At 44.4% G+C, this 26,472-nt stretch overlaps 1 protein-coding gene across 11 annotated transcripts in view; it reads left to right on the forward strand.

Annotated features, from left to right (window-relative positions):
* Window positions 1-26,472, forward strand: part of TNRC6C (trinucleotide repeat containing adaptor 6C) — an 814,117-nt gene that overhangs the window by 715,874 nt on the left and 71,771 nt on the right. For 10 of the 11 annotated variants that reach the window (XM_053303814.1, XM_053303817.1, XM_053303815.1 and 7 more), the window contains one exon: window positions 14,271-16,859. In XM_053303814.1, the coding sequence (XP_053159789.1) occupies window positions 14,271-16,859 (2,589 nt within the window). Of the gene's footprint in view, window positions 1-11,589; window positions 12,041-14,270; window positions 16,860-26,472 lie in introns of those variants that run through there. The other variant, XM_053303822.1, reaches the window with a different exon arrangement.

Here is a 26,472-nt window from a genome sequence, read left to right on the forward strand (position 1 = left end):
GAGTTGGAGAGCCTCAGCCTCAGTACTTGTAACTATGTATTATGTATATAGTTACAGGTCTTGAAGAAAAGCAGAACTTTACATCTGATAATTTATAACCAACAGAGGGCAGTTGTAGTGTTCACTGCTCCAATTTCTTTTTCAGTGGCTGGTAGTGAAGAGATGGTTGGTTGCATGATTGGAAAAGCAATTTGAATTCCTTGGTAGTAGCATCACACTTTTGGATTCCTGTTTCATATGTTTAGGTACTAGTCATAGTGTATTTTCCAACATACTCTTGGAAAAATAGTATAACATTGAGAGATGCATGGACTTGGGAATCTTCCAGCATTAGCTAGCTCTTTCAAACTAACTCTACCTAGTATGTCTGTAAGTATTTAAGAAGATAAGAACAGCCCTGCTGGATCAGGCCCAAGGCCCATCTAGTCCAGCATCCACTAGATGCCACTAGAGGCCTACAGGCAAGAGTTGAGGGCATGCTCTCTCTCCTGCTGTTACCCTCCTAAAACTGGTATTCAGAGGCATCTTGCCTTTGAGGCTGGAGGTGGCCTATAGACTCTATAGTAGCCATCGATAGACCTCTCCTCCATGAAGCTTTCAAAACCCCTCTTAAAGCCATCTAAACTAGTAGACAATACCACATCTTGTGGAAGAGAATTCCACAAGTTCATTATGCTTTATGTGAAAAAGTACCTCTGTTTGCTGGTCCTAAATTTCCTGGCAATCAATTCCATGGGATGACCCCTGGTTCTAGTGTTATGTGAGAGGGAGAAGAATTTCTCTCTGTCCACTTTCTCCACACCATGCATGACTTTATAGACCTCTATCATGTCTCCCCGCAGTTGTCTTTTTTCTAAACTAAAAAGCCCCAGGTGTTGTAGCCTTGCCTCATAAGGAAGGTGCTATAGGCCCCTGATCATCTTGGTTGCCCTCTTCTGCAGCTTTTCCAGTTCTACAATGCCCTTTTTAAGATGCGATGACCAGAATTGTATGCAGTATTCCAGGTATGGCCATACCAGAGTTTTGTATAAGGGCATTGGAATATTAGCAGTTTTATTTTCAGTCCCCTTCCTAATGATCCCTAGCATGGTATTGGCCTTTTCAAAGCTGCCACACATTGAGTAGACACTTTCAACAAACTGTCCAGCACGACCCCAAGATCCCTCTCCTGGTCAGTCACCAACAGCTCAGATCCTATCAGCGTATACTTGAAGTTGGGGTTTTTCATCCCAATGTGCATCACTTTACACTTGCCCGTATTGAAATGCATTTGCCATTTTGTCGCCCACTCACCCAGTTTGGAGAGATCCTTTTGGAGCTCCTCACAATTTGTTTTGGATTTCACTAAAGAGTTTTGGATTTCACTAAATACTTTGGTATCATCTGCAAATTTGGCCACCTCACTGCTTACCCCTACTTCTAGATCATTTATGAATAAATTAAAAAGCACTGCTCCTAGTACAGATCCCTGGGGGACCCCACTTCTTAGTTCCCTCCATTTTGAAAACTCTCCATTTATACCTACCCTCTGTTTCCTGTCCTTCAACCAGTTAGCAATCCACAGATGTACTTCTCTCCTTATCCCATGACTGCTAAGTTTCCTCAGGAGTCTTTGATGAGGAACTGGATCACCTTGATCCACACACTTGTTGACACTCTCAAAGAACTCAAAAAGGTTTGTTAGGCAAGATTTACCTTTGCAGAAGCCATGCTGGTTCACTCCCAGCAAGGCCTGTTCTTCTATGTGCTTTACAATTTTATCCTTGAGGATGCTTTCCATCAATTTCCTTGGAACGGACGTTAAGCTAACCGGCCTGTAATTTCCTGGATCGCCCCTGGATCCCTTTTTGAAAATCAGTGTTACATTGGCTACTCTCCAGTCCTCTGGTACAGAGCCTGATTGTAGTGATAAGTTATGTATTTTTGCAAGGAGGTTGACAATTTGACTAGGGATGTGCATAAAACCGGTTCTCCCGGTTCGGTTCGGATCCGAACCGGGTCCGAACCGGACCAGGGTGGTTCGGTTTTGGTTTTGCCGAACCACCCCCCCGGTTCGGTTCGGATCCGAACCGGTTCGGATCCGAACCGAACCAGTTCGGATCTCAAAAAATAGCTGGTTTGAAAGGGGACCTTGAGTTCTACCTGCCACCCAAATTTCAAGTCGATTGGACCTTCCTCTGATTTTTGGCGATTTTTTAAAGTTTTAGTGACTTTGGGGCAGTTCGGGGGCATAGCATGGGATCTGGGCAAAAGGAGTGGGGTGGAGTGGTAGTGCCTAATGGGTGCAGGCTACCACACCAATTTCAGGGGGATTGGGCAAAGGGCTGATTTTTGGTAAATTTCTGAAAATTTCATGTCTTTGGGGCAGATTGGGGCATATTGGGGCAGAAAGTGGGGGCTGGGGCATAATAGTGGGGTGTGGTGGTAGTGCCTAATGGGTGGAGGCTACCACCCCAATTTCAGGGGGTTTGGACAAAGGGGTGATTTTTTGAGAATTTTTGAAGTTTTAGTGACTTTGGGGCAGTTTGGGGGCAGAAAGTGGATCTGCCCCAAAATAGTGGGGTGGGGTGGTAGTGCCTCATGGGTGGAGGCTACCACCCCCATTTCAGGGGGATTGGGCAGAGGGCTGATTTTTTGAGAATTTTTGAAGTTTGGGTGTCTTTGGGGCAGATTGGGGGCAGAAAGTGGATCTGCCCCAAAGGAGTGGGGTGGGCTGGTAGATAGTGCCTAATGGGTGGAGGCTACCACCCATCCCCAATTTAAGAGTGATTGGGCAGAGGGGTGAATTATGGTGAATAGAAAAGGTGTGAATTCTCATTCTATCATAGCAAATGAGATATTTTTCAATTAAACAACTCTCATGACCCCACTTTCACTTTTTCACACTTTCCTTTACTATGAATAATATGAGGAAGTAATCAATTTAGCACACTTCACCTTATGAAGACAAACCTCATACAAATAAATTCACCATAATTCACCCCTCTGCCCAATCACTCTTAAATTGGGGATGGGTGGTAGCCTCCACCCATTAGGCACTATCTACCAGCCCACCCCACTCCTTTGGGGCAGATCCACTTTCTGCCCCCAATCTGCCCCAAAGACACCCAAACTTCAAAAATTCTCAAAAAATCAGCCCTCTGCCCAATCCCCCTGAAATTGGTGTGGTAGCCTCCACCCATGAGGCACTACCACCCCACCCCACTATTTTGGGGCAGATCCACTTTCTGCCCCCAAACTGCCCCAAAGTCACTAAAACTTCCAAAATTCTAAAAAAATCACCCCTTTGTCCAAACCCCCTGAAATTGGGGTGGTAGCCTCCACCCATTAGGCACTACCATCACACCCCACTATTCTGCCCCAGGCCCCACTTTCTGCCCGAATATGCCCCAATATGCCCCAAAGATATGAAATTTTCAGAAATTTACCAAAAATCAGCCCTTTGCCCAATCCCCCTGAAATTGGGGTGGTAGCCTGCACCCATTAGGCACTACCACCCCACCCCACTCCTTTTGCCCAGATCCCATGCTATGCCCCCAAACTGCCCCAAAGTCACTAAAACTTTAAAAATTCACCAAAAATCAGCCCTTTGCCCAATCCCCCTGAAATTGGGGTGGTAGACTCTACCCATTGGGCACTTCCACCCCACCCCAAAATTTTGCCCCTGGGCCCCTTTTTACCCCCCCGAATCGATTCGGATTCAGATTCGGATTAAATCCGAATCCAAACCAAATCAAGGGTGATTCGGGTGACCCAGATTCGGGCACAAAACAGAACAGGGGTGATTCGGTTCGGGTCCGAGCCAAATCACCCGAAATCCCAAATTGCACACCCCTACTAAGCACACACACAGAGAAGAAGCAGGAGGCGGAGTGTGGATTCTATGATAGCATATTCGAGTGGATTGATGGTGTCTCATTGAAAATCTCATTTGCTATCATAGAATCCACACTCAATAAATACCTCAGAAACAAGAGAACCCTGTACCCATGGGGGTGCCCCTACCAGAGATCCCTGTACCCCATGGGTTAGAAACCCATGGGGGTGGTTGGCACCCTATGTGCACTACACCACCACTTGCTCTGGGCCACCCCAGCACCCCCATGTGCACTTATAGGGCTGCTGAAAGCTCCATTATAACTTATTATGAGGAAAAACCTTAAAGACGCGTAAACTTCAAAAATCACTTAAAAATCACCTCTTTGCCCAATTCCTTTCAAATAATTCTGATAGCTTCCTTGCCCACCCTAGGAACTACCACCCACCACACTGCACTCTACGACACCCCTTTCCCCCCGACGTGAAGCTATACATTTGCTGCAATCCTAATTATTCTCTATGAGGAATTCAAAAACACTTAACAATTCACCAATAATCAGAGGAGTGTCCAATTGCCTTGAGATTTTTTGGGTGGTAGGCACCCATGCCTGTCTACCACCCACCCTGCTTTTGTGCTCCTAGGTCCTCCACAACAGGGGATATGGACTGGTTCGGGTTCCATTATACTCAATGAGAAAAATAATTTAAAATATTTCAAATATTCATAAAAAATCATAGGGGTGTCTGATTGCTTCAGGGTTTGCATGGTTGTTGGCACCCATGAGTGCTCCACAATAAGAAATAATGGCCTGGTTCGGGTCCCATTATATCCTATGAGAGAAAAATAAAAATATTTTTCAAAAATTCATAAAAAATCATACGAGTGTCCGATTGCTTTGGGGTTTGGGTGACAGGTACCCCTGGGTGCCAGCTACTATCTGACCAATTTTCAGCTTTCCGAACCGATCCGAACCGGTCCGAACCGGTTCGAAACGAACCACCCCCAGTTCGGTTCGGATTCGAACCGAACCAGGGGTGGTTCGGTTCGATCCGAACCTCCGAACCGGAACCGGTTCGGACCCGAACCGGTTCGGATCCGAACCGGTTCGCACATCCCTAAATTTGACATTTGAGTTCTTTGAGGACTCTTGGATGGATGCTGTCCAGCCCTGGCGATTTGCTACTTTTCAGTTTTTCCAGACCGTTTTAGAACATTGATTCTCATAATCTTCCAACTGTTCTGACAACTATCAGACCTTGGGGAGCAGCACCAACCACCCACAGAGCCTGACCTTGCTCCTTTGTAATGCCAGGTCAGTTCAGTTCAAAATAAGACCGAAATTGTTCATGATTTGATCATGGATGAGGGAGTTGACCTGGCATGTATAACTGAGACCTGGTTGGGGGAAGCGAGTGGCCCAGTGTGGGCTCAGCTTCTCCCTCCAGGTTACTCTGTTGTGGAGCAGGTTAGGGGAAGTGGGCGGGGGGTGGGGGGGTTGAGTGGCTGTGGTCCATAAAAATACTATCTTCCTTACCAGGGCCCCTGTGAGACAGTTGGCCTATATTGAGTGTGTATTTCTGAGGCTGGGAACTAGGGATAGATTGGGGATTCTGTTGGTGTACCGCTTACCCCGCTGCCCAACTGACTCCCTAACTGAGCTGACGGAGCTGGTCGCGGAGTTGGTGTTGGAGTCTCCCAGGCTTTTGGTGCTAGGGGACTTCAATATCCACTTTGGGACTGGCTTGTCTGGTGCGGCTCAGGAGTTCATAGCGGCCATGACAACTATGGGCCTATCCCAATTAATCTTTGAACCAACTCATGTTGCCGGTCACTCACTAGATTTGGTCTTCTGTTCTGATCAGGGTGGTGTTCCGTGGGTGGGGGATCCGATGGTTACCCCATTGTCATGGACGGACCACTACCTGGTTAAGGTTGATATCACGGTCACAACCCACCCCTGCAGGGGTGATGGACCTATTAGGATGGTCCGCCCAAAAAGGCTGCTGGATCCAGCAGGTTTCCAAAAGGCCTTGGAGGGTTTCAATGTTGGTGTGGCTGGTGATTCTGTTGATGCCCTGGTGGGAACCTGAAATAGAGAACTCACCAGGGCAGTAGATATTATTGCTCCTAAGCGTCCCTCCAGGCCTGCTTCTAAGATGGCCCCCTGGTACACGGAGGAGTTGCGGGGGATGAAGCGGCTTGGTAGGCGACTGAAACACAAGTGGAGGAGAACTCGGCTCGAATTTGACAGGATGCAGCATAGAACCCACTTGAAGACCTACGCGATGGCGGTGCGCACAGCAAAAAAGTGTTTTTTGTCGGCGGGCATTGCGTCTGCGGGTTCACGTACGGCAGAGTTATCCCAGGTGGTGAGGAGTATAATCTCTGCACCTTCTGCCTCAAATCAGTTCCTGGAGATACTCTGCTGTGACGCTTTTGGTGGGTTCTTTGCGGATAAAATCTCCTGTATTCGGGCCGACTTGGACTCCACTATTTCTGCAGGGTCTGTGAGGGAGGTATACAGCAATCCCTCTTGCAGTGTTAGGTTGGATCAGTTTCAATCTGTGACTCCTGATGACGTGGACAAGCTGCTTGGAGCGGTACGGCCTACCACTTGTTCTCTGGATCCTTGCCCGACCTGGCTGCTTCGATCTATTGGAGAGATTGTTGGAGATGGCCTAGTTAATATCATAAATGCATCGCTGAGGGAGGGGAGGGTGCCTCCCTGTTTGAAGGAGGCAATAGTTAGACCTCTTCTTAAGAAGCCTACCCTGCATCCCTCAGCGATGGATAGTTATAGGCCTATCTCCAATCTCCCCTGGCTGGGCAAGGTAATCAAGAGGGTGGTGGCTAACCAGCTCCAGGTGGTTTTGGAGGAAACTGATTATCTAGACCTATTTCAAACTGGCTTTAGAACGGGCTATGGGGTTGAGACAGCCTTGATCAGCCTGATGGATGACCTTTACTGGGACATCGACAGAGGGAGTGTGACTCTGTTGGTTCTCTTGGATCTCTCGGCGGTGTTCGATACCATCGACCATGGTATCCTTCTGGATCACCTGGGGGAGTTGGGAATAGGGGGCACTGCTTTGCAGTGGTTCCGTTCCTATCTCTTGGGTAGATCCCAGATGGTGGAGCCTGGTGACAGTCGCTCCTCAAAGCAGGAGCTGTTATATGGAGTCCCTCAGGGCTCCATTCTGTCACCAATGCTTTTTAATATCTACATGAAACCGCTGAGTGAGGTTATCAGGAGATTTGGTGCCGGGTGTTATCAGTATGCTGATGACACCCAAATCTACTTCTCCTTTTCATCTTCAGGAAATGGCACTCACTCTCTAAATGCCTGCCTACAGGCAGTAATGGGCTGGATGAGGGAGAACAAATTGAAGCTGAATCCAAGCAAGAGGAGGTGCTCATTGTGGGGGCTCAGAATCTGAGGAGTGAGTTAGATCTTCCTGTGCTGGATGGGGTTACACTCCCCCAGAAGGAGCAGGTGCGCAGCTTGGGAGTACTCCTGGACCCAGGCCTCACCCTGGTGTCTCAGGTGGAGGCCATGGCCAGGAGTGCTTTCTGTCAGCTTCGGCTGATTCGACAGCTGCACCCATTCCTTGAGGAGGATGACCTCAAAACAGTGGTGCACGAGCTGGTAACCTCCCGGCTTGACTATTGCAATGCGCTCTACGTGGGGCTGCCTTTGTACGTAGTTCAGAAACGTCAATTAGTTCAGAATGCGGCAGCCAGATTGGTCTCTGGGGTAACCTGGAGAGACCATATTACGCCTATTTTGAAACAATTGCACTGGCTGCCGATATGTTTCCAGGCAAAATACAAAGTGCTGGTTATTACCTTTAAAGCCCTGAATGGCTTAGGCCTGAGTTACCTTAGAGAGCGCCTTCTTCTGCGTGATCCCCACCACACATTAAGGTCGTCTGAGGAGGTTGGTCTCCAGTTACCACCAGCTCGTCTGGTGGCGACTCAGAGGTGGGCCTTCTCTATGGCTGCTCCGGGGCTCTGGAATGCGCTCCCTGCAGAAATCCGCGTAAATAAATAAATAAATAATCAATCAATCAATCAATCTCTATCCGACTCAGTTCTTTAGTCTCCATCCCCAAAAGGCCTGTTTCAGGAACAGGTATATGCTCAGTATCCTCTGCTGTAAGGATGGATGTAAAGAACTCATTTAGCTTCTCTGCAACCTCCATATTCTCTGTAATAATCTCTTTTACTCCCTCATTGTCTAGTGGTCCAACCGCCTCCCTGGCAGGTTTCCTGCATCTGATGTATTTAAAGAAGTTTTTGTTATTCCCCTTGATGCTTTTAGTTAAATGTTCCTCAAACTCTCTTTTAGACTCCCTTATTGTCACCATGCATTTCTTTTGCCATAATTTGTGTTCCTTTCTGTTCTCTTCATTTGGACAGGCCTTCCAATTTGGGAAGGAAGTCTTCTTCCCTTTTATGGCTTCCTTGATGTTACCTGTTAGGTTAAAAAAAAAAGTGGGAACACACTTTTAAAATTTCTGAAATCTTAAGGGACAACCAAGTAGCAACAAGTATACAGTACAAAGTTATCCAGACATAAGAATCCATGGCATGGAAAGTATTCTTAAATGCTCCTCTGGTAACACCTATTGCTCTGTTCAGGACATTTTTAAGATTAAAAAGGAAGTTAGATATCTGGTGCAAGAGCAGAATTAAATTTGCTAGCTCATATGGCCTAACACTTGGTGATTCAGTATTTAGCAATTCCATAATATAAATACATTAGTATGTTCAACATTTCTTGATATGTTACTAGCTCTAAAACATGTTTGCTGCCCATTCGTCCAAAACCAAACCAAATGCTGAAAATATAATAAACCAATATTTACTGTTTCTGTGTTAATGTATGCTTGCTTACCTCTATAACCTTGCATTAGTACCAATTCAGTTTCAAAGCAGTACACAATAATCAGAGTACAAAAATATATAAAACCAAGCAATAAAATATCTAAATAACAAGTGGCAACTATTTGAACAAGGCAGCTAAAAATTAAAGAGATGTGAGTTAAATAGAATCTCCTTTAATAAAATGAGGTCATTCACACGACCGCACAGGTGGGGGAAATGCTTTGCTTCACTCACCTTCTCCCCAGACAATTGGAAAAACGTTGATGGGAGCACCATCCACATTCCCACAGGACCCATTTTCGGAGAGCTGTGACATCCCAGCCTCCTGGTATCCCACAGTGCACTGAGCAGAGTGCATTGGAGAATTCCCGCAGGAGACGGCCACTCTAGGTGCCCGTCTCTGTGTGCAGCTGGGCTGGAAGCAGCCCAAGCTCACTCACAAGCAGGAAGCCCAGGTTAAAGGAGTGCTTGCTCCCTTAATCACGGCTAAAAGGCCGGCTTAGGCAGTGCTGCCCTGCCGGGATCAGGCCCTGTCCCAGCGGTTCTCATGCATAGCCTAACCCAGGCTGGGCTTCCCTAGCCTGGGTTAGGCTGCCTTTGAGAACAGCCTCACTGTCTATATATACTCTGCACTGACAACCAAAAGATGCATCAAAATAACCTATATGTATACAAGTTCCAGGATTCAAAAGCTGAGTCTAAATCTTTATAAATTAAAGTTATGCACATTTGACTTTTGCATAATTTCTTTTGCTTCTTGTAGTCATGTGGAGCCACCTAATGGTGCAACGGGGAAATGACTTGACTAGCAAGCTAGAGGTTGCTGGTTTGAATCCCCACTGATATGTTTCCCAGACTATGGGAAACACCTATATCGGGCAGCAGCAATATAGGAAGATGCTGAAAGGCATCATCTCATACTGTGCGGGAGATGGCAAAGGTAAACCCCTCCTGTATTCTACCAAAAGAAAAACCACAGGGCTCTGTGGTCACCGGGAGTCGACATCGACGGCACACTACACTACAGTCATGTGGAGGGGCAATTCACTATGCAGGGTTTTGAACCTTGCTTACTTACCACTGCATATCATACTAAGCCCTGACCACTGGAAATTCTGCTTAGTTTCCTCTCTGGTTTCTGAGATTTCAAAGAGATAAAAACTGAACCTTATTGTACTGGGTTTGTTAACAGCAAGAGATAATACAAAGAGAATTCAAATCTCCTATAGTAATATATTTGAATTACAGATTGTATCCAGGTAAAACTCTACACCTTTGTTCATATGCATTCTCACAAAATGAAAAGGCTAAAATGATATGTTTGTAAACAAATATACACAAATATATAACACTCAAAATCCTCATATTATAATAAAGATAAAAATACCAATATCTCTCAAATTATTCTCAAAAAAGGAGACAACGTCAAGAATCACTTCCAAGATTTTAGGTCAGTCCAACTGCCTTATAATGTCCCTAGGGGCAAATATTGAGGTGCTTTATCCAGGCAGAAAGAGGCTCTGAGTTGGTCCAGCTGTCTTGTGATGTCCCATAGGGAGAACAAGGAAGCACTTTGTCCAGCCAAATATGTTTCAACCTATTGCAGGTCATCTTCAGTGACATTAATGAGACAATTACATTTCCTTGTAAGAGAATAGCAGTTCCATAAGGAATGGCCATTGCCTACAAATGTGCATGCCGCATGCATAGGGCTTAGTTCCAGCAAAGGACAAGTACTACTCCTCTGGAAATTTTTCTTTCTCAGAAAAAGAATTGCCTGCTCTTTTTCCTGAGAGAAGGTCTGTCATATTGTTATTTAAATAAGTGTAGTTTCCCCCCATAAGCCACCTTATTATTGTGAACCACCCCAAGGCTTTGGTTTGGGGCGGTATAGAAATGTATTAAATAAATAAATAATGGCGCAGCAGGGAAATGACTTGCCTAGCGAGCAAGAGGTTGCTGGTTTGAATCCTCACTGGAATGTTTCCCAGAATATGGGGGAAACCTATATCGGGTAGCAGTGATATAGAAAGGTGCTAGAAGGCATCATCTCACACTGCGCTGGGGAAGGCAATGGTAAACCTCTCGTGTATTCTACCAAAGAAAACCACATGGCTCTGTGGTCTCCAGGAGTCGACACCAACTCGAGGGCACAACCCCCCACCCCCAGTTTCCCCCCAGCATGTTGATATAGATGGTATGTTCCACACTTTCAAAAAGGTTTCTGTCATGCTACAGTTAAAAAGGGTACACAACCTTTATCTGGGCCGGAGAGGGTTAGTGGTGGAGACAACTCTATGCCAGAGTGATAGGGACATTTCCAGTTGTAACTTCAGCTATACATCAGTAGTAAAATGCATTCTTGATAATTAGGAGTGGCCAAGTGATCATTTTGGTATACTTGTTGGTAGTGGGTAGTCTCCCAGCATGGATGAGTTCTGTCCATAATTTACGTCCTTAAACTAAAATCACATGGTATGCACTCAATACCTGGGAAGGCTGACACTGAACTTTAACCAGCGATTAAAGAGTTGCCTCACCACTGCACCTTACTCAGGAATATTGGGCGTTGGAAGAGCACTATGATCTGTGATGTTTTGTTGACAACTCTGCATGTCCGTAAAGAGAGGCTGTGATTTTTAATAGACTTGCCTGTTTTCTGCTTTCTCAATAGAGGCAGAGAAGTAATTAAGTACCTGGTGGTGTGCCAGGTTCCATATATGGTTTGTCCCTGATTTTGTAGCTGCGGCTGGTATGCCAAGTGTGCAGCACTGCTGTTAGAGATGGGAAGAGGAGGATGGAAACATGAAGGAGGCAGGAATTTATTTGCATGCAGCCAATCGGCAATATGCGGCTGTTCTTTTGGCTGACTTTCAAAAACCAGAAGAAAAGCAGCCACCGTGCTAATTGTGGCTAGGTCTTGAAGTGAAAATGTTTTGTGACAGTTGAAAGAATTTAAAGAGGAAGGAAGATCGGTTTAGTGTCAGCTACAATTAGATAATCAAAGCTTTGAAATCCTCATCTGTTGATACCTTATCCAGAGTTAAGGGGGCTGTCTGCTGCCGGAGATGGGAGTAGGAAGGTGGAGGAGTCTCCCTGTGTGGAAAGGGCATTTCCAAAGCCGGCACAGCTAAGGCCCGAGCAAGCTTGCAGGTTGTCTGGGTGCACACTTGTACTGAGCGATTTTCTTGGCAGCTCTACAGGATGAGGCTCACTCTGTATACAGCCGACATATTGAAGCCGAGAGCCCAGGCGAACCTAGATGCAGGAGGGGAGACAGCTCTGCACACAATGTAGCGTCTCCTAGGATGGTTGGGCGACACCTTTCCTCAGGTATTTCATTCCTCGTTGGCCCCTTTAGAACAGCAAGAGGAGAAAACGGAGCAAATAGCATCTGCTTCTGTTAAATCAGTTTATTACATAATGTTTCAGAGGCAGCAGCAGCAGCACAGCGTCCTAAGCTTTTGGCTGCCTTTCAGGTTTGATAAAATGGCGTCCTCAGAGAAAGAGCTGCTTGCTAAAGATATGCTGCGCTGGGCAGAAAAATGAAGTTATTATTTGTCATTATCTACTGCTGTTTGGTTTTGGAGTGTTAGTGTTTCATGTACTCACGATCTAATAATGAAGAATGCTCTTTTTTATGCTGCTCAGCTTTTTTTCTGGATGCATTAAAGGCTACTGTATCAGAGTGAGCATATTTCGTTTCATGCCGTAGTGAAGAAAATTAAAAAGAGTAATAGGCTTTTCCAGTTGTGTTTCCTAATTTTGGATTTTGTCTGTAAATCAGTTTTATTTGCTGTTCTCATCTCTTAACTCTTCCACATACAAGTGCCTTTTTTGGCACAGTCTGCCAGCATAAGCAGTCAGTATTCTTGTTAGATAAAACTTACAGTACAGATTCCCACTTAAACATTAATGTATTTGGGAATTCAGAACACAATTAACAATTGCAGCTAATTCCTTAAAAGAAATAAATAGCTCATCATTGGATTCTTGGATGTGTTCAGATTGATAACAGTTTTCAAACTGGTTCTTACCCCAGGACGTACATGCTGATGAAACCAGACAATGTCTATTAATGGTGTTTAACATATCCTGACAGGCTTAACCTTCAGATGTACCCATTTTTGTCTCCATTCTGCACATTGCTGATTAAAGTGAATAACCATATTAGTCACAACAATTATCAATCAGCTTTGGACATTGATGTCTGATAAATCTTAATTGATCAATTAAAAATAGTGATTTTTGATAACAAAATTGGGCTTTCGTTAAAATGGTCAAGTGGTATCGTCATGATACTGATAACTTCTTATATTGGAGAGGGAAACTATTGCTATAGTTTAAAATCCAGGATTTTTTGTTGTTTCATCAGTCTTAAAGGTCTCAAGTTGCAGAAACCCACAATGTTAATTGTTTGGCCAGTGGCTTATATCTAGACTTCAAGGGAATGTGTAACAGCTGCATGCATTTTTAGAAGATCCAGCTTATTTGCTTAGTTTGTCAAATGAGATTGGCCTGTCATTGAAGTATTTTTTAAAGTGCCAAATCATATAGGACAAGTACAGAACTTTCAATTAAAAATTAAGTGTAATTTTTTTAAAAATGTATTGTAATACAAAAACATTATTGGTTTGCATTATTAAATGTTATTATAGTTACCTTCTCTCTCTCTCTCTCTCTCTCTCTCTCTCTCTCTCTCACACACACACACACACACACACACGTTAGATTTCATGCATTTTTTTAATGCATTAAAGCCCTCAAACTTGAAGCTATTCAACATGTTTTTCTCTATTAATACCTTGTGGTTTCTGACCTCACAGGTTATTTCTTTGCTCTGTTTCACAACAAACTAGTGTATAGGAACCTGTGCAAGGGGTACTTGCTCCCGTACTGTGTTTGTATGAGTGCCACACATCTCCTCAAAGTCCTGTTTTTTAGTACTTTCTAAAATATGCCTTTGGTTCCATTTTGCCTTTGGTAGCAAGAAATATAATGAACCTTTCCAATTTAGAAGTGAATCCTGTCAGTGAAAACTTTATTTCTGTTTCTAAGTTCAACAAGCCATGAATCGCACCTAAGTTCCAGCCTGCTCCCTTTCATTGATAACGTATTAGGCTAGATTGCCTTTATAGACTTTTTTTAAAAATCTAGAGGCTAGATCCTGTTTAAAGTATATTGTTTGCTGTTTGCATTAATAATTAGTGCTATGCCAACAATATCATTGCTCTTTTGATCTGTTCTGAGAGAAAAGTGATTTATAATATCGTATAGGGGTGTGTGTTTGTTTTTTGCAACTTGTACACCCTACTCTATCACTTATCAAACCTGATTTTTTTAGTGTAGATTAATAAAAGAAAAAAAATAGTATTGGTTGTTTGTGAAACCTATGCTCATTAGCATAAAATATTGTTTCTCAGAGCTTAAAATTTGAAATGCGTTTGTAGAGGAGTTTATTTAGATTTAAAAGGCATATAAACACAGCATTCAAGTAATGAATATTACCAATGTATTAGGCTAACAGAAAACAAGCTAATTTGCATTATGTTTGATTTTTCAGACCTTGGTCACAGCGGATTGGGAGACCATTATGAAAATACTCACTGGGGACAGCAGCCCACTTTCCGAAGTGAAGCCAATTGCAGCTGGGATAAAGTGATAATAGACAGGACTGACAAGGAAGCGTGGCCTTCCATTACAGGAACTGAGACTGAGTCTGCCTCAGAATGTACTACAGACACTGACTCTGCCTCCAACTGTGGCTCAGAGAACAGTAGCATGGCTACAGGGAGTGCCCAAGGCAACTTCACTGGACATACAAAGAAACCTAATGGCAATAATGGCGCCAATGGAGCACTCATCCAAAGCACTTCTAACCAGAGTGCCCTTGGAGCTGGTGGAGCAAATGGTAATGGAAACTCGGCCAGAGTGTGGGGTGTTGCCACAGGTTCCAACTCTGGTCTAGCTCATTGCTCTGCCAGCGGTGGGGATGGAAAGATGGACAACATGATTGGAGATGGTAGAAGTCAAAATTGCTGGGGTGCTTCCAACTCAAATGCTGGCATTAATCTTAACCTTAACCCCAATGCCAATCCAGCTGCCTGGCCTGTACTTGGACATGAAGGAACTGTGGGAGCAGGCAACCCTTCCAGTATTTGCAGTCCAGTCAGTGCCATAGGTCAGAACATGGGCAACCAGAATGGGAACCCAACGGGCACCTTAGGTGCTTGGGGAAACTTGCTGCCGCAAGAGAGCACAGAACCACAAACGTCCACTTCTCAGAATGTGTCTTTCAGCGTACAACCTCAGAACCTTAACACTGATGGACCAAATAACGCTAACCCCATGAACTCTTCACCAAACCCTATCAATGCAATGCAGACAAATGGACTGCCGAACTGGGGCATGGCTGTTGGCATGGGGGCCATCATCCCGCCCCACCTGCAAAGCCTTCCTGGTGCTAATGGGACATCAGTTTCTCAAGTCAGTGGGGGAAGTGGTGAAGGAATAGGCAATTCAGTGTGGGGGATATCCCCAGGTAATCCTGCCACAGGAAACAGCAATTCTGGGTTCAGTCAGGGGAATGGAGACACTGTGAACTCAGCATTAAGTGCTAAACAAAATGGATCCAGCAGTGCTGTGCAAAAGGAAGGAAATGGAACAAGTGCATGGGATTCAGGACCTCCTGCTGGTTCTGGGGTCTTAGCGTGGGGCAGGGGCAGTGGCAACAGTGGTGTTGGTAATATGCATTCTGGTGCTTGGGGCCACCCAAGTCGCAGCACCAGTAACGGTGTTAATGGTGAATGGAGCAAGTCCCCAAACCAGCATTCCAATAATGACATCAATGGGAAAGGATCAACAGGGTGGGATAGCTCTAGTGTTACCAGCCAGAATCCTGCCATGCAGCAGGGCAATGAACAAATAAACTCTTGGGCCAAAGCTGCAGCATCTGGCAACACAGGTAGTGAAGGAAGTAACGATAGCAATGGTAGTCAGAATGAAGGCAGTGCTGGTAGGGAAGGAGCTGGAGAGGGTCGAAGAAGAGACAAGGGAATGATAGACCAAGGAGGGCAAGTCCAGTTGCCAAGGAGTGACCTTGACCCAAGGGTTTTGTCCAACACTGGATGGGGACAGACTCCTGTAAAGCAAAACACTGCCTGGGAATTTGAAGAATCCCCAAGGTCTGAACGAAAGAATGACAATGGAACTGAGGCCTGGGGTTGTGCAGCTACTCAGCCTTCAAACTCGGGGGGCAAGAATGATGGGTCCATCATGAACAGTACAAATACCTCTTCAGTATCTGGGTGGGTCAGCTCTCCACCTGCAACAGTTCCAACTAATACAGGTTGGGGCGACAACAATAACAAAGCGCCAAATGGCCCTGGGGGATGGGGAGAGCCGGCAAGTTCTACTGCTGTCAATAATGCTGCTGCTGCCAAAAGTGGCCACACTTGGAGTGGGACCACAAATCAGGAGGACAAGTCGCCTACTTGGGGTGAACCTCAGAAACCCAAATCTCAAAACTGGGGAGATGGACAGAAATCAAATCCAGGCTGGACTTCGGGGGGTGGAGATTGGGTTGATTCCTCATCTGTCCCTGGACATTTGGGAGATGGGAAAAAGAATGGGTCTGGATGGGATGCTGACAACAGATCAGGTTCTGGTTGGAATGATACTACACGTTCTGGGACCAGTGGATGGGGAAATGGCACAAACAGCAAGGCTAATACAGGTACAAGCTGGGGGGAGTCTTTAAAACCTGGTCCCCAACAGAATTGGGCTTCTAAATCCCAGGACAACAATGTGAGTAATTGGGGAGGAGCTGCTTCTGTTAAACAGACTGGATCAGGTTGGGTTGGTGGACCAGTGCCAGCCAAAAAGAAGGATAGTAGCGAAGCAACTGGTTGGGAAGAACCATCTCCACCATCCATTCGGCGCAAGATGGAGATTGATGATGGTACCTCGGCTTGGGGTGACCCAAATTACAACAACAACAAGACTGTAAATATGTGGGATAGAAACAATCCTGTAATCCAGAGCAGTACCACCACCACCACTACCACCACCATTATCAACGCAAACATGGCTGAACCTCAGCCACCACACCAGTCAAGTGCCCAGTCAAACCGGTCCCCGCTGCTTGGTCCAGGTATGATGCAAGTTTTGTTTTCTTAAACTATGATACACTTTCGAAAGAAATTTTTAATAACTATAAGAACAGCCCTGCTGGATCAGGCCCAAGGCCCATCTAGTCCAGCATCCTGTTTCACACAGTGGCCTACCAGATGCCTCTGGAAGCCAACATGCAGGAGTTGAGGGCATGCCCTCTCTCCTCCTGTTACTCCCCTCAACTGGTACTCAGAGGCATCCTACCTTTGAGGCTGGTATGATCTAGGCCTACTTATTTTCCATCCAAAATGAAAGCACCCACATGTGGGGCAAATCCAAGAGGCTAAACAGCACAATCATTAACATATTTACTCAATCGTAAGGCTCTCTGATTACACTGGGACTTACTCTCATGTAAGTATGTATATCAGGCCTGCTCAACTTAGGCCCCCCAGCTGTTTTTGGACTACAACTCCCATAATTCTCAGACACAGCAGCCAATAGCCAGGGATTATGGGAATTGTAGGCCAACATCTGCAGGAGGGCCAGAGTTGAGCAGGTCTGATGTATATGATAGCCAGTGAGGAGTTGCTAGATGAATGAGTTGCCATTAAATGAAGCTATGGAACATCCATGTTTCGAAAAAGGGGTGCAATACCAATTTCTTCCACTGGACCGTAGAAAAAATGGAAAAGGCTGATCAGATTATGAAGCAAATGTTATAGTTTTAGTTTTATTTTATTTATTTTTACATTTATAACTCACTCTTCCTCCAAGGAGCCCAGAGTGGTGTACATGGTTATATTTATCCTCACAACAACCCTGTGAGGTAGGTTTTATTCTAGTCCAGCACTCTATCCATTGTACCATACTGGAGCTCATGGTATAGAGACACTAAATTCTTGTTTTAGAATAAGTACTGTATAAACAACTAGGTTGTTTAAGGCCATTTAGCAATAGCAATAGCAATAGCACTTACATTTATATACCGCTCTATAGCCGAAGCTCTCTAAGCGGTTTACAATGATTTAGCATATTGCCCCCAACATTCTGGGTACTCAGTTATGTGTAATATAACATCTGTCATTTAATCTGAACATGATTGCAAGTTCATTCGCATTTTGTGGAACAGAACCTAAATATTCTCTTTTAAATGTTTGCTGTATTTCCATGTACTTTTTGAAGTTCTGCTGCTGTGGTGTTCATTCTTGTCCATTCACAGAAATCATACATCTTTTTCTCTTACTCTGGTTGCCTTCTGCATATTTCTTCATTTGTGGCTATTAAAAAATCTGTTTAGTTGTTAGAACCAATGATTTTTATTCATAGAATTGTATCCAAAGAAAGTGAATCTTGATCAAGCAGCATTGGAATTAGTGAGACTTCAGTTAGTCATGACTAACTTGTATCCATTGATTTCCATGATGCTTAGCCAGGGTTCACTTTCTTTGGATGCAGCCCATTATCCCATACAAACAGATGTTTTTAACTGAGAAACAAAAAAAAAAAGCATGTTCCATTTGTATTTACTGGACAAACGAAATATCTGTGATATTTCTACTACAAAGTTGTAGTATTTTAAAACTTCATTATTATTTTTTACAGTAATGAAGGGAGCTGTCCATAATCTTCTTTCTAATCTAATTCTCAAATTTTAGCTTATCATAAAATTACAAGAAGAATACCATTTGTATTGAGAGCGGCTTGTTTACTCAGTTTTAGTGGGTGCCAATTTTTCTTTGTTTTACTCAATAATGCTTTAAGAAAATATTTTTGTAGGAGACTTCCTCAATCGCAAATGGCAAGTTCCCCATTTCTTATTTGAAATGCCATGTCTTTAGAAATGTTGTAAGAATCTTTTGATTACATTTGGTAGGTTTGTTATAGTTAATCCCACTTCTGAATCTGTGAGTGTTACTGAATTTACTCATCTTACAAGGAGATGGATAGGTAGCAGGCAGCTAACTGTCTCTACTCAATTGTTGGTGGTTGCTAAAATAATTTCTCTTATCACCAAGCTTGGAAGGAATTGTTTTAAATGTGTACTTAGGTGTGTCTATGAATCCTCTCCTACCTGTACTTCAACATAAAATGCAAGACCAGTTAGTGTTGCTTACCCACCTACCACAGCCCAGATCTTTGTGTGCAGCCTACAGTATTCCTCACTACAGTATGTAGCAATTAACATGACCACAACCTGGTTAGCCCCAAGTGTGCATCAAAAGTTGTGACATAAGTGGACAGGAGGGCAGGTTATCTACTTATTAGAGCCCAGAGGGGAGGGGAGGGGAGAGAGGGGTTAATAAGCTGATCCACAGAGATGTGAGCTACCAGCCAGCTACAACTATGCCACTGGGCTGTGTTGGTGACTGGGGTTTTTCTGAGCCTTTGTAACCACCCTTCAGCCTCCATTAAGTGAATAATGTCCCCAAACTCCTTTTCCAAGTCAGTGATGGGAGCTAGGCATTGTCCCCTTTCCAGCATGGTGGACCTATTCTCACTGCTTGTGGAAACAGAAGGGTGATCTCCTAGAGAATGATGATGATGATGATGATGATGATGATGATGATGATGATGATGATGATACCACCTAAATAATCCCAGTAGTAATTGGCACCCTAGGTGCAATTCCAAAACAACTTGAAGAGCACCTCAACACCATAGGGGCCACAGAAATTACCATCAGCCAATATCAGAAAGCAACTTTACTGGAAACAGCCTATATTTTGTGATGATATCTATAATAATAACAATATTGATAACAAAATTCTGGCATCCCAGGTCCTTGGGAAGGACTCGATGTCTGGATAAAACAAACCAGTCAATAACACCTGTCTGTCTATGTAAACAACAACAACAATAATAAATTGTAAGCTGTGTCACTTGATTCTTCATGGATATTGTAATGTAACAGGAACTTGTAAACACAAACCAGTGATTTATAATGTTGCACTTATTATTGCTATATCTTAACAGCTGTTCTTAAGATCTTAAACACTGTTCTCACCCTCTCAACTTCTTTTATAAAAGGATTAGCCCCCTCCCCACCCTGAAAGTACCATTTAGTTACTCGGTTTTCAACCCTGAGGCAAGAGAAAAGGATGTATGAATGGGTGAGTTGGTTGATAATTATGGCCCTAGTCCAATACTCTCAATTTCCCCCCTTCAGAGCAGTTCTCCTGTTAAACTAGTTACAGCATTTGGGGGCGGGGGGGTATGCACACACATGTGCGTGCGCGCGCACACACACACAGGCTTTATTAATTATACAAATGGAGAGTTAAGAGTAAAGAAGAATTGCTTGGACAAGACTACTTGAGCAGTATGAATCAGTGACTCACAGGATCAAGTACTGTATATTGCCACATGTATATAGCAAAGTTATAATTTTGGGACAACCCCTCAAGTAGAACATTTGTGAGCCAAGGATCTCATGTACTTTGAAAATTAATACCCCAGTGCTAAATACTTTTGTCCTAAACTCAGTGGCACTGATGCAGACATGAGACCACAAATGTGTGCCCACAGTTGCATGTGAGGAGGATCTTTTCTTGGTATTAGGGAAGACTCCTAGTGCATTTCTTGACATTTGAATATTTGTCAGCTCCTGCTTATTCAGTTTATTGTGTCTGTTGGAGCCTTTCATAGTGACAAAAAAAATGCAATTCCTATTGAAATCGGTAGGTCTTGCTTTTCATATAACCAGCCTGATCCAGCAGCTCATTGTGAACACACAGGAGCTCTGATGTATATATGCAACTAGAATTGCTTGTTCCTCGATGTGGTCTCTGTGCTTTACACAAATGTGCTTTGTGCCTACGCAGAGATGACGTCGGGAAATTTCCATGCTTCTCTCAAGACGGAGGTTTGGGGTGGTAGCCCCACCCCCTATGGTGATATGTGCCTGCGCCAGCTTTCCTTCAGTCTTTCTTCATCCATTGACAGATTAACTTTGTCTGGAACACTCCATGCTTTCTTCTTCTTCTTTTTTTTAAAGGACAGGTTTTTGGTTTTTTACTTACTTTACTTCTTTCTTGATCCTTGTTTTATTCCAGTTCTTCCTCTCCCCCAGTATCCCTCCGCTTTTCATTTGCATTTGCATTTTTGACCTGTACCCTGCTTCCTCCCCTTCCCCATCCCCAGACGGGTTGGGGGGCCTGGGGACTTGCCACTCCTGTGGTGTATGGCCACCAAGGTCACTTTCAAAAAATGTACAAGGTGCAGGGCCAAACTCCCTTCCATTGGCAGCTACATCCACTGCCTCTTTTGTCTCAGCGTTGACATGTGTGCATTGCCTCAATTTCACCAGACAAGCATGTGAGAACAGGGTCTCCAGATTATGTTCCTGGCTGTGGAAGCAGGCCCTACATTCATCTCATGTGGCATCCACCCCCACCACAATGCAAAGTACCACAGAGGAGAGTCTTGGTCATCCCCGTACCACGATATCAGGTTCACAAGGTGTTGGCCACTCCACCGGTAGCCCCAGCTGCTTCTGGCTCTCCAATCCACACCTCGACTCTCGAGCCTATGACTCCTTCGACCCCTTCACTGGGGCCTTACACGGTACCATCCACCACAATGTTAAAGCACAAAAAGTTGTCGGATGCTTCTGATAGGTCTTGGCACCTATCAACTCCACTCTTAAGAAGAGGAAATGGCCTTGCCCAGTTGACACGGACACTCAGGCACAACCCAGGCCAACACTCACAAAAAAACTGGCCTGAGAGGATGCTCCCTAAGCCAAAGAGGAATAAAAACCATCCACTTTCAGTGGAACTGTCCAAGTCCTCACTACCTCCTTCTTCTCAGGAGCTTCCGTGTGACTCATCCTTCCTACCCATAAAGGCCTACCCATCAGGACCTTAATAACCTGATTCCGAGGACTCTATCCCAGACCGACATTCAGACCCGGACACTCAGTTGGAACTTGCTTTTGTCCCTGAACAGGAACATTTGACTTCCCAAGAGCCATTATATCTCCCCTTGGAACCAGATGACGGTAACTTCGAACCTGACTCTGAACCCGACGAGGTGCCCATAAACGAACCGCACTCCAACTGAAGAGATGCACACTCAGAACTAGAAGGTTATCATTCAAATCTCAACTACTCTTTATACCTGACACAAGCACCACTCCTATTATCAGACCCAAGCCAAACCCTACCACCCCGATATGATCCCTGAACAAGGCTCTTAGCGGAACAGATATTATTGCAACTGGGACAGAAGTCCTGTGTATGACTACTACTGCAGCTCGGGTTCATACCACAATGAACCCGAACCTAAGTTTATGCAAGCCTGGCACTGTGAATTGCACCCGTACAGGGTAGCCAGTGACCAGTCTACACATTGGTTCCGAGACGATTCATCAGACTGTCTATGCCGAAAGACACGACAGCATTATCCAGGTCATTGGGATGATCAGTATAGGACCTCTCACTCCAGATCACCTCATCAGCACCAGGACAGAAAGTCCTCACCTCATGCTCCCAAGAGAGCTCTACATGATCCTCCAGCGGACAAACTTCTAAGCAAAGGACCCCTGCTAAGCCCAGGTCAAACTCGACACCTCCGATTCCAGGACCACAGTTCTCGAAGCCGAGACCACCAGGGCCACAACCTCCGGACCCTCGAAAACCACACCAGCTTCCACCAAGAGACACTCAGTCAGGGTAGAGTGAAGCAGAATCCAGCTAAGACCAGGATTCAGAGTCAGAGGATGAAGAGACACAGTCTCTAATCTCAGAAATAGCATCCTTAGGCTCTTCTCCCACAGATCTGCTAGTGGATTCAAAGGCAGACTCCCTTTCAGAAGACTATAAACTAGGCTTTCTTAACCTTGGGCCCCCAGATGTTGATGGACTACAACTCCCATCATCTCCATCCATGTCCATTGTGGCTGGGGATTATGGGAGTTGTAGTCCATCAACATCTGGAGGCCCAAGGTTAAGAAGCCCTGCTATAAACTATATGCTGACTATATTTCTCATATGGCGAGCTCCTTAAGGATTCAACTCTCCCAACAAAATAAAGGGGAGCTAGAGCTGCCCTTTGGCCTCATTGATGTGGGTACTTGAGCGCCTATCTCCTTTTCCATGAAAGCAGCATTGATGGACATTGCGAAAACCTGTTGGCAAAAGCCATCATCTTTACCACAACTGGCCAGGAGGCTAGAAAACCTTTATCGCGGCCACATGGAGAAAGAAACTACAGGCAAATTCCTCCAAAAGCATCTTATCCCTAATTTGGTGGGTAGTAGAAACATCCCTATCAAATAACAGGATGCACTCAGCCTCAACACCGGCAGACCATGAGGTTTGCAGGTTAGACCCTTTTGGGAGACGTTTATACTCTGTCTCAGCACTCTACCTCAAAATATATAATTACCAGGTGTACAATGCCAGATACAACCATTTCTGGACCACCTCCCACAGGTCAAGAAAGCCAGCCAAAGTGTTAAAGGAAGTGGCTCATCTAGCCAAATGAGCACTATTCTGCACAACATTCAGCTGAGTTTGCTTCCAGGGTTATAGCCACCTCCATCGTGATCCACAGACATGCCTGGCTCTGTTCTTCCGGGCTTGCCCACAATGCTCGCTCACGCATCGAGGTCCTACCCTTTGATTGAGACACTCTTTTCAGTGAAAAGACAGGTGACTCCTTACAGAAAGTGCAGATTCTCTGTAACATGGCATGCTCCATGGGCTTCCAGCTGTCCACCTTGTACCCCAACAGACCCACTTGATGTCCCTGAACCCAACCATAATGATCTGTGACCCAATTCTCTACAGCTGATTGCTCCTTTTTGAGCCATATTTTCCCCCAATATGGCAAGAGGCAACCTTACATCACCCAACGGACCTCTGCTCAAAGACATGAAATGCTATCGTCCTTACCTAAAAACAATGACACGTGTGTACCATGCAGGGACGCGCCTGTCACCATGCCTTCAAGTATGGGAAGCCATCACAATTGATTCCCGGATCCTCACCATCATACGGATAGGCTATGCACTGGAATTTTCATGCACACACACCCATCCCATCCAATCACACACACACACCCCCACACACACACAATCACACACACATCCCACCCTAAGTCACCTCCCTTTTGGAGTAGAATGCCATAGAATGGGTGTCCCACGCAACAAGCAGCTGTTTCTACTCCCCATATCTCACCATACCCAAAAATGACAGGGGTCTTAAACCCATCTTAGACCTCAGAGGACTGAATCACAGATGCGTCAGAGACTGGTTGGAGAGTGCACAAAGGAAGCCTCCACCTCTGTGGCCTCTGGTCTGCCACCTACCACAACCACATCAATTACCTGGAGTTGTTGGCAGTCTTCAAAGCCCTGAGGGGATTTTTATCCATTCTACACAATTCAGTGGTCACCATGCAAAGCAACAACACTATGGCAAAGGCTTATATAAACAGGTGAAGTGACACAAGCTCTACATATATTTTATTCCTTGCTATGGACATGTGGAGCTGGATAATAACCCATCACATTACCCCCACAGCCATGCACATCCAAGGCACTGCCAATGTGGCAGCAGATGCCCTCAGCACAGCAGGTCACTGACTAGGGATGTGCATGAATGGCTCAGGGCAACTAGTGTTGGGCAGGGAGCGGTACCCTTAAAAACAGGTAAGGAACTTCTTACCTGCTCATTCCCATTCCCACTCTCCAAAATGCTGCGTGTTGCTGCGGCACTGTTCCCTACAGCCTCTGCATGCATGCATGTGCTCTGGGGCCTCCACAGAATATGCCAGATTGCTCAGATTGCAGCAGGAAAATCATGCAAACAAGGTCTCTTTTTGTGATCATACATTTGTATAGGGGCCTCAGCTTATATGGCGGGTTCTCTGCATACCTGGGAGAGGTTCTCCTCTACCACACAACCCAAGGGTTGGTAGTCTCATCCTCCTTTACAGTATAGTAAAACAGCACAGTTGAGATTCAAGTAAAATTCTAATAGTATAGTGATGTCTGGGGATCTCAGTGGGAAAATCTCTCTCTCTTCAATCATCCAAATGCCCCTACTGACTAATATAATCTGTTTATTTCTATTGAAAGGGTTCTATTACAAATGAGGCATGTGTGAATAATTCAGTATTTAATGTTAGACTCTATTGGCTCAGGATTGAGTATTTCTGTAGTCCAGCACAGTCCACTGTGCCCTTTCCCTCCAGGGCAGGTCAATCTAGAATTGGTGGGATCTGAATAATTCACGCATGGTAAGGGTAGATGGATTTTCACAATGACTATCCCTGAAATGTCAAAAGCAAGAGACCTCTTTAGAGAAATGAAGGGGGAAAACAGGCATTTCCCCACCCTTTTTAAGGGATTGTGGTTGATCTTTTTTAATGAGGGGGGGGGTTAAAATTCTAAAATAAAGCAACCTAAGATAGACAAAAAAATTGTTAGGTGGTTTATTTTAAAATAAACTATTGCATTATTGTATATGGAAAATATTAATAAACTACTAGACCTAAAGCATAGTTAAATCCCATTAATTTTAGGGAATACTTATAACACCTGTGTTCCTCTAAGGTTACAAAAGTGCTGAGACACTGTTGTTGGTCCCTAGGTCACTTGGAAGTTCATAGCTCATGTAGCTATGTCACCAATCAGTCAACTGATGCTAGTTTAAGTTGATTTTATGTCAAGTCCAGGGAAGGCAAATTAATGTTCTAGAATTGTCTGGACTTGTAAGGAATGCCTTACTGTAGGAATCAGATTATTTTGAGAGATTACACACACACATCATTTGGGTCTAGATAATCAAAAGTAGTTTCCTCACCTACCAATCCTCTCCAGTAGAGACTCTTGCCCTCCAATGGAGTCCCTTTGATGAGACTTACATGCCTAATCCTGTGCTCCATTCTCTGAGCATAGTTGGCTCTTATAATAGTGGGCCCTGAGGCTTTTATTTCTTAACCTCTGTAAGTGGTTTGTGAAGCATAATTAACAATATTATGCTTTGCTGGATTTGAAATTGGTTGTTTAAAAACATGCAAAGATGTATAGCTAGTCTTATATTCCCAATGGAGTTTGAATGGTTTCAGGAAGCAAATAATCAGCAACACCCATGTTACTGTTTAAGGAATTTTCCAACTAACCATCATAACGATCTACTCTGCAATTTTTTGCACTTGATTTGATCTCTTGAGAACTTTAGAAACTATGGGTGTCTTAACCAATGTTATTGTTTTCATATAATTACAAGTAATTTGCCAGGGCATGAACTCCCTTGTTGTGAGTAATAATTTACATAATATTGTGTGGCTCAGAACACAGTGTATTTAACAAAATGACTTATACGTAGCAGATCGGTGGTGATTAATCATTATTATTGAATTTAAAGAGAATCTAGGGAAACTGGTCCCTCTTTCTTTTTGCTAAATAAATGAATACATGTTGCAGTGGAAATTGTAGTCTTCAAGTTGAGATTAAATCTGCTCTTGCAAATACTGTACGCTCTTTAAATTGTGCATTCTAACTTGCTTTCTAATATTGAATGCTACTTGATTTCCTCTATTCCAGTGCACATTGCACTATGAGAACAGAATGGAGGCAGAAATGAAGAAAAGCCTTTTCAGTTCAATTTCCCCATCGAATGTGCTTGCAGCTCAAGATCTGG

Source organism: Hemicordylus capensis, chromosome 2, assembly GCF_027244095.1.
Source record: "Hemicordylus capensis ecotype Gifberg chromosome 2, rHemCap1.1.pri, whole genome shotgun sequence".
In the NCBI taxonomy this organism is placed as follows: Eukaryota; Metazoa; Chordata; class Lepidosauria; order Squamata; family Cordylidae; genus Hemicordylus; species Hemicordylus capensis.